This window comes from Nematolebias whitei, chromosome 23 (genome assembly GCF_014905685.2).
Source record: "Nematolebias whitei isolate Nwh7 chromosome 23, NemWhi1, whole genome shotgun sequence".
NCBI classification, from domain to species: Eukaryota; Metazoa; Chordata; class Actinopteri; order Cyprinodontiformes; family Rivulidae; genus Nematolebias; species Nematolebias whitei.
In genome coordinates, this window is record NC_056520.1 from 24,211,942 (window position 1) to 24,226,070 (window position 14,129).

The 14,129-nt window shown below is 39.3% G+C and overlaps 1 protein-coding gene across 1 annotated transcript in view; it reads left to right on the forward strand.

Annotated features, from left to right (window-relative positions):
* Positions 1-14,129, forward strand: part of tns1a (tensin 1a) — a gene marked incomplete in the record, with an annotated part of 316,275 nt that overhangs the window by 280,689 nt on the left and 21,457 nt on the right. Inside the window, 7 exon segments of the mRNA XM_037696307.1 lie at positions 5,296-5,370; positions 8,866-8,947; positions 11,934-12,460; positions 12,555-12,641; positions 12,745-12,873; positions 12,959-13,054; positions 13,147-13,224. Coding sequence (XP_037552235.1) covers positions 5,296-5,370; positions 8,866-8,947; positions 11,934-12,460; positions 12,555-12,641; positions 12,745-12,873; positions 12,959-13,054; positions 13,147-13,224 — 1,074 coding nt within the window.

Consider the following 14,129-nt stretch of genomic DNA (forward strand, 5'->3'; position numbering starts at 1 on the left):
AGTCATCCTCCTCCATCTCTGTCCTCTGCATCCTCTGTCCTCACGCCAACTACCTCCATGTCCTCTCTAACTGCATCCATATATCTCCTTCTTGTCTTTTTCCTGGCAGCTGCATTACTAACGTCCTTCTAACAATACACCCACTGTCCCTCCTCTGGAGTTTTTCTTTTTAAACAAGTACCACTATTGTCCAAGATTTCATAGAAATCCACTAAGTGAGGGTTTGAACATAAGTAAATTTGGTTGCTTTGCCTAAAATAAACAACTTCATATAACTTGTTTTTTGTGCATTGGGATCACAGTTCTGTTACCATTACAGCAAAACATTAAATCAGTTTTAGCATATAATAAACATGTAAAATTACCCCACTTTCACTTTGTGAAAATCTCCATTGTACACAACCTGGGAGATAACTGTAATTAAATCAGACTGGAACAAAGGGTGTTCACATTTAAAAAGAGCAGCTGTGGAAGCAAGTATTTAATATCCTGATGCATGCTCAAAGTATTTAATACATTGCTGTAAATATTTGTGTGCATTTACCACACCATCTAATAAAAGTCATGTTACAGGCATAAAACTTCACTTCACCACTTGCTCTTGCTGAGATCAGACGTTTCATCCCTCCTCTCCCTCTCCGCTTTGCTTTGCTGCTCTGTCTGTCTGTGAAACTGCTTCTGAGCCTCTCTTGTATTTCTTCCGAACCATAATTATGGACTTGTTTTGATCAGTTGGTCCCTCAACATAATTGATAACATTTCTTTAAAGAAAAGACAGGCTTTAGGCGAGCCAATTTGCCCTGTTGGCATGCACGCAGCTGGATATCTCATCGACTTGGAACACTTGATGACGTATCTATCTCTGCTGCCACTTGTGGATTTTAAGGACACATATTTAATTGGATTTACAATAACTGGTTCCTGCTTTTTGGATTCGGCTGGTTGCTGGTTTTATCAACAATCAAGGAAGTCGTCTGCAGCAAATTTGGACTGGATCACGCTGCTTGCCTTTATGATGGCTTGGTTCGTGCCTCGAGTACCCAGACTCAAATGCTTTGGGCAGAATGGAACAGATCTCTGGGATTTTACTCAGGCACATTCCATCGATGTGGCCATGTAATTTGGACATTTCGGAACCGAGTGGACCAACACAGACTCAAGGCAGATGTCATTAAGTTCTGCCTGTCCCCAAAACAACTGTGTGTTTATCTGAATTTGGCTCTCCTGGCTGGCCTTGAAGGCCACCTTATCTGAATTAGCCTGGAGAACATGTGATCTGACGCCCCCCCCCCCCCCCCCAAGGAATTTCCAACTGATAACCAGAGAAAACCAGCTGAATAAGCATTGCACCATCATTTCAGGACTCTGGGATTCTCATAGACATTATTCTTGGCCATTCCTTGACATCCCTCGAGAATGTTTACGGATCTCACCAGAGGACATTGGGGGATTATTCCATCTTTATCAGAACTCTTACAGTGCCCTCGAGAGCATCTACGGACATGCTCACCGCTCTCGTCATCTCCCCCCTTTGCAGAATGTCTACATCACTATTTGTTTGTTTGTGCGAGGTGTTTTTTTAATATCAGAGTTTTTCTTCTCAGGCAAGAAGAAAAGGTCTGACAGGAATTTTTTCGCCTCCAATTCCTACGTGTCCAGTTTCACTACTTTTTGTCTGTCTAAACAGATCTCACTTGTAAATGAGTCTTCTAGGCTCAATGTGACTTCCATCCATCCATCCATTATCTTTTACCCACTTCTTCCGTTTTGGGTCACGGGGGTCGCCGGTGCCCATGTCCAGCAATCACTGTACGAAGGGCGGGGTACACCCTGGACGGGTCGCAAGTTCATCACAGGGCTCATTGTGACTTATCTGTCTAAATAAAGGTGGAATGAAAAAACTACTTCAAAACAAATATGCTGTAAGAGTTATCTGATGATTTGGCACATCAATGCACACATTTGAAGTCAGGTTTGTTGTAATTGAGCTCTGGTGGTGGTAAAATACCATGTGTGTTCTAAGTATGTGTAAAAAAATCACTTTTAACTTGCTCTAAACAAACTGTGATTTAGCTCGAGCAAGTCAAGTGTCACCTGTCTCCTAAGGGTACAAAAGGGAAACGTATTGCAGCTGTGTGCAAATCCTGTTTTCCTTTTCCAGGGATGATGATCCATCATAATGACGTTTGTTTTCTCTGCAAAACCAAATCAGAGAAGACGTTTACACAGAACTTTACGATATGTTAATTTACTTCTAAATACACAGGAGCAACACACCTGCATGATCTATGGACAATTCAATGTTTACTGTAGATCTGGTACTAATTCTGTCCTATAACTTTGTTCTGTGGTTGTTTTTTTAATGTTGTTTTCTTTTTTAATTAATTTTCGATATATTCATAAATCCATTAGGGTAAAGATGAGACACTCTCCACAAGGTCTGTGGGATACAGTTTGCATAAATGGACCATTTTGAATCCAGCTCCTGCTAAACTTTTTTACATCCAGTTTTAAAAACATACGTCATGGTAAATCTTTTCATTGGTGCAAACAGACAAACACATGTACTGTACATGCTGATTTTTCTTTAAACTCATGGTGAATTTATTGCTTGTTTTTTACTTGCAGGACATTATTTGCAGAATTATGGCTTGTCCTTCACATTATTTGGGTTTTAAGCCTGTAAATTCCCCAGAGTCAATTTATATTTTGCTGATGGCGTGATATTCAATTATTGAATATATACCGTGGGTGGGTGTTTGTGTGTTTCCATAGATTTATATATCTATATACACTGCTCACAAAATTAAAGGGAACTTTAAAATATCACATCTTAGGCCTCATTTAATTAAATATTCTCATTGACAAACTTTATTATTAGCACAGTGGAAATAATTGAGAAGAAAATAACAAAAATTATCAATGTAAATCAAAATTATTACACAATGGAGATCTGGATTTGGATTCATACTCAATATGGAAGTGAAAAATAAAATGACAGGCTGATTCAACGTCAGTGAATATTCCTCAAGACAAGTCTAAATGAGGCTCAGTAGTACAATACTCGTAAACGTTTTTACAACCCCTTTTTGATTTGTATTTGGGGACTGCCATGCAAATGGCAGGCATCTATTATTCTACACCTCAGAAGTGTGTCTACATTTCTATCTCCATTAATGTGATCTGAACCACAATGTCTACCCCACAAAATTTACATCAAAACGACCTACTCAGCCCCGTGATGTGTACTATTACTTTTATTGGCATTTCAAGTTACCATTGCGACATAATTTGCGAACAAATATGCAATATTTCACCAACTCCAGGAATTAGTTGGTGACTGCCCACTATTATTCTACACCTGACAAGCATATCTTTTTCAACTTTAATGCGGCCCAAACCGCAATGTGGCCCCCAACAAAAGTTATATCAAAATGACTAGCCCGGCTTAGGGAAGTTTGCTATTACTTTTATTGGCATTCGCAATTACCACAAGGACATATTTTGCTAATAAAGATGCCAAATTTCCCACAGGAAATGAATAGGAGAAAACTCTTCACAGAAACTGAGTAACGTATGGAGCCAATTTGGTTCAACATGCAAGGAAGGCAGTGCATTATGCAATGCATGTAAGGCACCTATTATTACTTATTATCTCCTATTATAAATTAGTAATAATAATAATTAACATTAATTATTTATTGTCGATGTTAATAATGATAAATATTAATAATTATTAATATTAATCATTAATAGTAATGGTTAGTATGAATATATTGATATTAATGATTAATCATTAATAATATTTTGATACCAATAAATTAATTATCAATATATTATAATTATCAGTATTAACAATTGATCATTAGTATTAATTATTATTAATAATTATTTTTTATGTTAATATATATTATTATTATTAATAATCTAATAATAAATAGGTAGTCCCCGTCAAAGTTTCCGGGAACTTTGTAGTTTACTTTTACTTCTCTGTCAGCATATACTTTTAAATTTTAATAAACTTTTTAACATTTGATTTTAATGCATCCTTGAATTTTTCACAAATCCTAAGCGAAGTCAAAACAAGCTTTAGGGTCGTGGATTTTATTTCTGAATGCCATTAAATCTGTGTAAATATGACAATATCAATCAACCTTTATTTATACAGGTAAATCCCATTGAGCCTCGAGGACTCATTTACAAGAGAGACCTGATTTCAACAAAGAAAGATGACAACAATGGACAACAGCAACAACAATAAACAGTTATAAAAAAGCATACTACAGTTTTTTTGTTTTGTTTTGTTTTTTTAACAAATAGGATGGCTAAAAGGAAAAGGTAACAAAACAAAAAACAGCTAGATTCTAAGGCGAATGTAGAAAACTAAAAACAGGAACATGTCAGCATTGGACCCTGCCAGGTGTCCAACAGATTCTTAAAGACACTTAGAGAGGTCAAGGTCGAGAGCTTCAAATCTTTTTGTAAGATATTCCAGGAAACAGGAGCGGAGTAGGACAAGGCCCTTTTGCCTAGTTCAGTCCTCATTGAGGGAACACTGCAGGTAATAATGGCCTGAGAGCGCACGCTGTAGCTGCACTCACGCAGAGACATGTAGGAGGAGATGTATGAAGGCAACAGACCAAGAAGTGATTTAAAGATGAAAATATACCAGTGAGAGAGTCTGCGTGAAGTTAATGATGTCCAGTTAACCAGTATGACTTTGTATGACTAATATGACTTTGTTAGTCAAATAACTAGACAATAACCCATTTATAAATGGGGAAAATATCTAAACTTAGTTAAAAAAGTTAAAAAAATAAAGTTTGGTTGATTTCTTACTGTTTTGTAATAATAAATTGTATACAGTTGCAAAGCGTGTTTATGGGTTTTATATTTATTTATTTAGTTATGCCAAGAAGCTTTTTTACAACAGACAAATATTCAAACAAACACATTTCCTGACTTTTCAGGTTTTGTTTATATTTGTTCAGTTTTCTGTGGTTAAGCAATTTAAACCTGATAGGAACCTAACGGACATCAATAAATGTTCCTTCGACAATTATAAATGGATCATTTCATTAATGAGGGTGTTCTCTGAAGCCCAAACCATAATTCTACCTCCAAACAATGGAAGTTTAAAGCTTCCGTTTAGTTTAGCTGTATATAAACATTATTTCAAAATAAAATTAAATTTACCCACAAATATTTTTAACAATATTACAGTTCATATCTTTACCACGTTGCAGTAACACTTTTATGTTCATCCAATCTTGGTTTTCTTTTGTCCCATTTCAGCTCACTCCACTCCAGGTTTGACGAAGACGCCTCTGTCGGCTTTGGGGTTAAAGCCTCATCAGCAGGTCGGATCTGGTCAGTACCATCAAATTAATTTAGTGACAGTGGAAGACACGTGGAATAAAATATACAATGAAACAATCTTCAACAATGCATTTTTATTTCATTGTTTGCTGTGATGCAGATATGAAAACTATGAATTGTGAATGAATAGAAGTAAAAAGTGATTAATTACTGGCTATGAAATAAAACTAGAAAGTTCCTGGAGAAACTCTGACGAGGACTGTCACATTGTGGCCATTTTAAAAATGTATTTTGACAGCACTTTGTGTTGGGGTTCACTCTCAGCTACCACCATACCAAATTTCAGCTCAATGTGGCAAAAAAAAATCAGTGACTTATAGTATTTTTTTTTTAGCTATGGTGGCCATCTTGGAGTTTTGATTTGGATTCAGTATGTGATGGGGAACGTTCTCAGCTATAACCTCACCAAATTCCAGTTCTGTATGTGTAAACATAGCTGAGTTAAAGCCATTTTAATGTAGCTTTGGTGGCCATATTGAATTTTTTATTTGAATTTAGTATTTATGGAGCATTACTTTTAGCTACGATACCAAATTTATGCACAGCATCTCTAAAAATGGCTGATTTGTAGTTTGTTAAAATGAAAAAATTGTGTCTTTATTTGGGAATTACATCGCCATGGTAACTTGAAACGCCAATAAAAGTATCAACGTTCATGCTCAATAATCCAGATAAAAAAATCCAACAAAGTTCAGTCAGGTCTGGACGGTTTCTTTTTTTGTTGAGACGTTTTGTCCTATCATCTTATCACCACCAAACAGGTTGGTCCACTATGCTGCTTGTGGAACTGAGTTTGTTGTGACTCCTTGTACTGATGAAGTCCTTTGGATGAAGGACGAAACGTCTCAACATAAAAGAAACTGTCCAAATGACTGAACTTTGTTGGATTTTCTACTTGGATTAATGAGCATGGACTTTGATGTTTTGAACCACTTTGACCATGGCTGCCTCAGAGGAGTTGATGGTAGAGAGAGCAGGCCCCAGAAACCATCTTATCACAATCAAACTGATTGGTCTACTATAAGAATGTGCTTGTGGGACTCAGTTTGTTGTGGCTCCTCGGACTGATGAAAACGTTTGGATAAAGGACGAAACATCTCAACAAAAAAAGAAACCGTCCATATGACCTGATTTGTTGGCCAATAAATGTAATAGCACACATCACGGTGTCATTTTTTTTTCATTCACTCAACCTTTATTTAGACAGATAAGTCACATTGAGCCTAGAAGACTCATTTACAAGTGAGATCTGTTTAGACAGACAAAAAGTAGGGAAACTGGACACACGGAGGAATTGGAGGCGAAAAAATTCCTATCAGCCTCTTTCTTATTGGCTGAGAAGAAAAACTAATATTAAAAAACACATCGCACAAACAAGCACATAGTGACATAGACATTCTGCAGAGGGGGTGAGACGATGAGAGTGGTGAGCATTGTCCATGGACGCTCTCGAGGGATGTCGGGGAATGGCTAAGGACAACCCCTGTGGGAATCCAAGAGTCCTGAAATGATGACACAATGTTTATTCAGCTGGTTTCCTCTTGTTGATCAGTTGGAAATTCCTCAGGGAGGGAGTGTTGAGCATCAGATCACATGTTCTCCAGGTAAATTCATATAAGGTGGCCTTCAAGCCAGCCAGGGGAACCGAATTCAGATAAACATACAGTTGTTTTGGGAACAGGCAGAACTTAATGACACCAACCTTGAGTCTGTGTTGGTCCAAACGGTTCCGACATGTCCAAATTACATGGCCACACCGATGGAACGTGACTGAGTAAAATCCCAGAGATCTGTTCCATTCTGCCCAAAGCATTGAGTCTGGGTACTCGAGGCACGAACCAAGCCATCATAAAGGCAATCAACGTGATCATGTTCAAAATTTGCTGCCAACGACTTCCTTGTTTGTAGATAAAACCAGCAACTAGCCGAATCCAAAAAGCAGGAACCAGTTATCAAAAATCCAATTAAATATGCGTCCTTAAAATCCACAGATGGCAGCAGAGATAGACACATCATCAAGTCGATGAGATATCCAGCTGCGTGCATGCCAACAGGGCAAATCGTCTCGCCTAAAGCCTGTCTTCTCTTCAAAGAAGTGTTGTAAATTGTGTTGAGGGATCAACTGATCAAAACAAGTCCATAATTATGGTTCGGAAGATATGCAAGAGGCTCAGAAGCAGTTTCACAGACAGGCAGAGCAGCAAAGCAAAGCAGAGAGGGAGAGGAGGGGCAAAGCGTCCAACCTCGATATCCTTGATTTAACATTTGTGGGGGTACACATTGTGGTTCAAGCCACATTAAAGTTGATAGAAGAGCTAGACCCTTTTCAGGTGGATAATAATAGGTTGCTGCCTTTCCAGGCTGTCCCCATTAAAAGCAGAAAATCTGGGACTTGTTTTCTTCCTGTCCAAGACCTGCCTACTTCTTTAAAAATAGGAGTCTCTACTTTCTTCATGGTATTCTTCTGCGTAATTTCTTTGAACTGTTTTCCCCTTGTCTTTTTTTCTTCCGTACATCTTCTTTCCTCTTTCGCTTATGTTTTTTTCTTTATTTTTGTTAGGGACGGCCTAGTAAGGCAGCCTCCTATTATTATCCACCCGAAAAGGGTCTGGCTCTTCCTTCAACTTTAATGCGACCCAAACCACAACGTGTACCCCCACAAATGTTATATCAAAACGACTGGCCTGGCACCGTGATGTGTGCTATTACTTTTACTAGCATTTCAAGTAACCGTGGCAAGGTAATTTGCAAACAAATACGCCATTTTTCTAATTGGAAAACACTGACAGAACTCTGAACAGCTTCTAACGCCCACAGTGAGGTCACATGACCTGGAGGGGAAAGGTTTCTGAAGAAAACTCACTTTGTCATCAATCAAATTCTTTCTACCAACACATCTTTTAAGACACATATATATATTGTATATCAAAACATATGCATTTTTGTCATCTTCTCACCAGTGTTTCTGGTGTGGCTGTAGGAGTTATGGTTAAATCAGCCATTTTTAGAGATAGTAAGATGAAAATTGGTGTGGTGGTAGCTGACAGCAATGCCCCATAAATACTGAAATGTAATAAAAATCCAAGATGGTCAGCAATGTAAAATTTAAATGGCTTTAACTGAGCTATTCTTACACATATAGAGCTGAATTTGGTGTGGTTATATTAGAGAATGTTCCCTATCACATACTGAATCCAAATCACAAATCCAAGATGGCCACCATAGTTTAAACGAAAATATGACTGAAACTCAGATTATTATTTTTATTTATTTTATTTTTTGCCATATTGAGCTGAAATTTAGTATGGTGGTAGCTGTGAATGAACCCCAACACATAGTAATGTAACAACAACATTTTAAAATGGCCGCCACATGGCAGTCTCACACAAAGTCTCGCCAGGAACTTTCTAATTATATTTAGAATCACCATCAAGCCTTCGTTTGATTGTGTGTATGTGTGTTGGTTTCTTTGTGTTGGTTCTGCAGATAATCACAGTGTTGGGAACGTAAGGGCACAGTCATCCAATGCTCCTCTTTCCTCCTACAGTCCCATTCACAGCACGGATGGGTGAGTGGTTTAATTTCACTAATATTCTATTTATGAAGTGTCATTTCACACCAGACATCCTCTCAGAGCACTATACAAAAGAATAAACCTGTTCCAAATCATAAATCCTATTCATATCCATATGTATTCCTTATTGTAATGCAAGACAATCACTAACAGTACATTGTGAAATGCAAATTAGTAAAAGGCTTCTATGTGAAACCTGGCAAACTGTGTCCAATCTTCAGAAAAGGATATTTACTTGATCATGTTTTTTTTATTAAGTTGTTGTGCAATTACATTAAAAAAAGAAGAAGAAAATTTTCAGTTTGTTTCAGTCTCTGTTTCAGTGTCCTAATAAATTTACATACAACAGAAATTAGACAAAAAAACAATTTGCATCTTGGAAAAGTTTATATTTACAAATGTCTTCACCAATAACAATAGAGTTTATAATTTAATTTGTAAATCAGTAACGAAGTACAGTAATGATATGCATTAAGAAAAAATAAGAAACATTTTTTCCCATATTAAACTTTGCTTATATTTTGTATCAGCAAAGTGTTTATTTTTTAGGATCACTATAAGGTAGATCTTCTTTTTGCACCCTTTTACTTGCTACAGTTGAACATTTTGAACACTGTCATTTTTGCTTCACCTCTGTCTGTTAAATGAGCATCTAATCCTAAAAGGATCTCTGACATTGGAACTGTAATGGTCAGTGGCCCCCTGCTGACCATTACAGGAACAACAGACCTTAGTTGATAAACAATTACTTCAGATATAAAAACAAGGAAACTGAAAAATACTTAATAATTTTCAATAGCTAATGACACACAAACATCGGCATTTTGTTTATGCTGCAGTGCATTCTGGGTAAATTATGTAGACAGATTGCTTTAGTGTGAATAGCATTCAGCTTGAAGGTTCATTTTGGACATTATTGACAGTCTGACACAGGCGTTGCACCAATTACTGTATACGTGAAGGGGAGGTGTGTCCCTCAAATTTAGAAAAATCGCTAGCTCAGTGCTATGGTATTGCAATTGGGTGTGGGGGGTGGGGGTGGGGGGGTAGGATGTGTGAAAGAGAAGCAGAGTAGCTATTCACAAAATGGAGAGCTGTTGGTCAGGCTACTAGTTATACCATACTTTTGTTATTAAATCAAGTGTTTACATATATAGGTAAACAGATGTTTAATAGCCCGTTAAAATACACCAGAATGCAGGAAATGGCATATACATTATTCAATATTTTATGGGGAAGACCCCCAGACCCCACAACACCAATTTAGTCAGTGCTTTAATCTGAACCAAAGTTCACTGACAGAAGAGGGGCACAAAGAAATGACTCAGCTTTTGTGTTATCTCTAAAGCTAATAAACATCAAATTGATCACATATGATCATCCATCCAGCCATCCGTCTTCTCCCGGTGGGACATGCCTGGAACACCTCACCAGGGAGGCATCCAGGAGACATCCTAACCAGATTCCCGAGCCACCTCAACTGGCTCCTCTCGATATGGAAAAGCAGTGGCTCTATTCTGAGTCCCTCCCAGATGCCAAAGCTTCTCACCCTATCTCTAAGGGAGAGCCCAGACACCCTGCGGAGAAAACTCTTTTCGACCGCCTGTATTCGTGATCTCGTTCTTTCGGTCACAACCCAAAGCTCATGACCATAGATGAGGGTAGGAACGTAGATAGACTGATAAATTGAGAGCTTCGCCTTTTAACTCAGCTCTCTCTTCACCACGACAGACTGGTACAGCGCCCGCTTCACTGCCGACGCTGCACCTATCCGCCTATCGATCTCACGTTCCATTTTTCCCTCATTCGTGAACAAGATTCCAAGATACTTAAACTCCTCCACTTGGGGCAGGGCCTCCTCCCCAACCCAAAGAGGGCACTCTACCTTTTTCAGGCTTGAGACCATGGCCTCGGATTTGGAGGAACTGATCCTCATCCCGGCCGCGTCACACTCGGCTGTGAACCGCTCAAGCGAAAGCTGTACATCACGACCTGATGAAGCCAATAGGACCACATCATTTGCAAAAAACAGAGAAACAATCCTAAGGCCACCAAAACAGATCCCCTCAACACCTTGGCTGCACGTAGAAATTTTGTCCATAAAAGTTATGAACAGAATCGGTGACAAAGGGCAACCTTGGTGGAGTCCAACTCTCACTGGGAACGAACCCGACTGCCGGCAATGCGGACCAAGCTCTGACACCGATCGTACAGGGACCTAACAGTTCATATCAAAGGGTCTGGTACCCCATACTCCCGGAGTACCTCCCACAGGGCTCCCCAAGGGATGCAGTTGAACGCATTCTCCAAGTGCACAAAGCACATGTAGACTAGTTGGGCAAACTCCCACGCACTCTCCAGGACCATGTTGAGGGTGTAGAGCTGGTCCAGTGTTCCACGACCAGGATGAAAACTGCACTGCTCCTCCTGAATCTGAGGTTCGACTATCCGATGGACCCTCCTCTCCAGAACTCTCAAATAGACCTTACCAGGAGTCTTAAGAACATGATCCCCCTGTAGTTGGAACACACTCTACGGTCCCCCTTTTTGAATATGGGGACCACCACACCAGTCTGCCAATCCAGGGGAATTGCCCCGATGTCCACGCAATATTGCAGAATCATGTAAGCCGACACAACCCCACACCCTTTCTTGACCAAGTTCAGTTGAGCATGATAAAACCTTTAGTTATCTCCTTTAAGAAACTTCTTATATGTAGAGTGTTGTGGCAACAACAAAACATCCTTTTCTGTGAAGAAAATAAGTGTGTCTTGTAGTCATCTGTTATACAAACAATATAAGGTGAGACCTTGTCCCCACCAGTGTTAGTCAAGCATTGTTAGATTAGAGTCATTGTCTTAAGATTCTCAATAAGTGATACTTTTAAAAAAATATTGTGCATATTATCTGTATTTTATTTACTCAATATGATGAAGAAAATCAGAAAATCTGTTGTGTATATTTATTTTTGTGCGCTCAGAAGGAGAACTAGTTCTTCAGATGGTGCCCCGCACAGAACTGCCTCCCCAGAGGGCTCCCAGGTCGACATCATGGGTGTCCACACCATCCCCGGCAGTCCGAACACCCTCCATCGCACTGTGGCCACCAACACGCCACCTAGCCCCGCCCTCCAGAGACGCTTAGGACAAGGCAGCCCCTCTCTGGCCAGACACCCGCTTCCAACCAGCGTCCCCTCAAGTCCTCTAATAGGTCGAAACTCTAAAATGGCAGTGGCCGGCATCCCGCCAAGCCCGCTGATGGGTCGCCGCACAACATCTAGCGGACGCAGCACGCCCGACGAGCTGGGCGCTGCAAGTCGTCAGGGGAGCGTCCAACCGCCTCCCACGCCTGCCTTCCCCGTGTCCCCACAGCTTCCAGAGAAGAGACATATGTCCAGTGGAGATGCAGAAAGGACAGACAACAAGAACCTGACTCCTGCCAGTGGTGGCAGTACGCCAAACCTGTCTGGCACGCATCCTCTCCCAGACGTTTCCAAGTCTATATATGGTGAGGCGCAGAAGACGTTTCTCTTTAAGTCGTCTCACAGCTGGTTTATGTCCTAAACAGTAAGTATTTTTCTTGTTTATTTTGTTCTAAACAGATGGTTATCCAGACATTAAGATGAATGTGAAGTTTGTCCAGGATACGTCCAAGTTCTGGTACAAGCCAGATATCTCGAGAGAGCAAGGTGAGAGTTCAAACTTTGAAGATATTTAGATAGTAAACACAGCCACTGAGTGCATATTCTTGTTACTTCTTCTTTGTTTTTTCTTCCTGCTTCCTTCTTTCAGCCATCAATCTGTTGAAGGACAGGGAGCCTGGTGCGTTCATCATCAGGGACAGCCATTCTTTCCGCGGGGCCTACGGTCTGGCTATGAAAGTGGCCTGCCCTCCACCAACCATCCAGCAGAACAAAAAAGGTAAACTTCATGGCCATTTCAGTTGGAAGTTTATCTGAGTAAGTTCTTACATTGCCCTGTTTTATTTTTATAATTTCTTGGCTAGTTGGTGACATAACAAACGAGCTGGTAAGGCACTTCCTGATTGAGACGAGCTCTAAAGGCGTCCGTTTGAAGGGTTGTCCCAATGAGCCCTACTTTGGTGGGTTTGTTATTTCTGTGACGTGCAAACTGTTGAGCCCATAATTTGGTAGACTATCCCAGATTAATCAAATGAGTGCTTGATGTTTGCAGGCTGTCTCTCAGCTCTGGTCTACCAACACTCGATGACTCCACTGGCTCTTCCCTGCAAGCTGATGATCCCCACCAAAGGTCAGCTCGTCCCTCTGCTGCACGTTTCTCAAAGTTATTCTGCTTTTCCTGTGAATTCAATTTAAAATGCACTCTAAAACGTGTTTACAAACAGGGAACCAAAAAATATTGGGTATTAATTCCAAAACTAAAATCTGTTGGGGGGGTCTTCGTTTTGTTCCAAAGAAATATAACATTTTCAGAATATTTAGTTTGGTTTTAGGTCTTCAATTGGGTTTCAGACAAAATATCTTAGTGGGGGTTTGTTTGTCAGTAAAATATAGAAGTAGATTGATATGTACTGTAGTTTTTTAATGGCCAATTCTGATGCTGATTTTTTCTCAAAATTCAGGGCTTCTGATGGTCAACTTTTAAAGCCAGTTTGGTTTTGCCTCCAAAAATGAACACTTTAATAATTATAAATAGTATTATGTGATAGATTTTGACAACAAAACCCTTCCAGTTATTTATATGGGCCAATACTTATTACTTACCTATATTACAGTTTATAGAAGGTTCCCAATGCCTATAATTCAAATATTTCACATCAAACCACTTAAATACATAAAACCCTAAAATATGAATAAGGCTTAAAATTTCCGAAAGACAATCAACAACTTTCTTTTAAAACTTAGCATATTTTGGTCAACTGCCTTTAAGTTTTGCTGGTGTCTTAAAGGTATCTCTGGACTACTTCGGACAATAAAAGGTATATTTCGTATTAGTCCATATGCACAATATGTGGGTCAAAATGATCAAATATGATCAACTTTTAATCTTTATTAGCTTTGGAGCTAACATCATATATACATACAGTAGTCCCTCACTTATCTCGTGGATTACGTTCCTGACACCCCCATGATTGGTGAAAATCTGCCAAGTAGGGACATTATATATATATATATATATATATATATATATATATA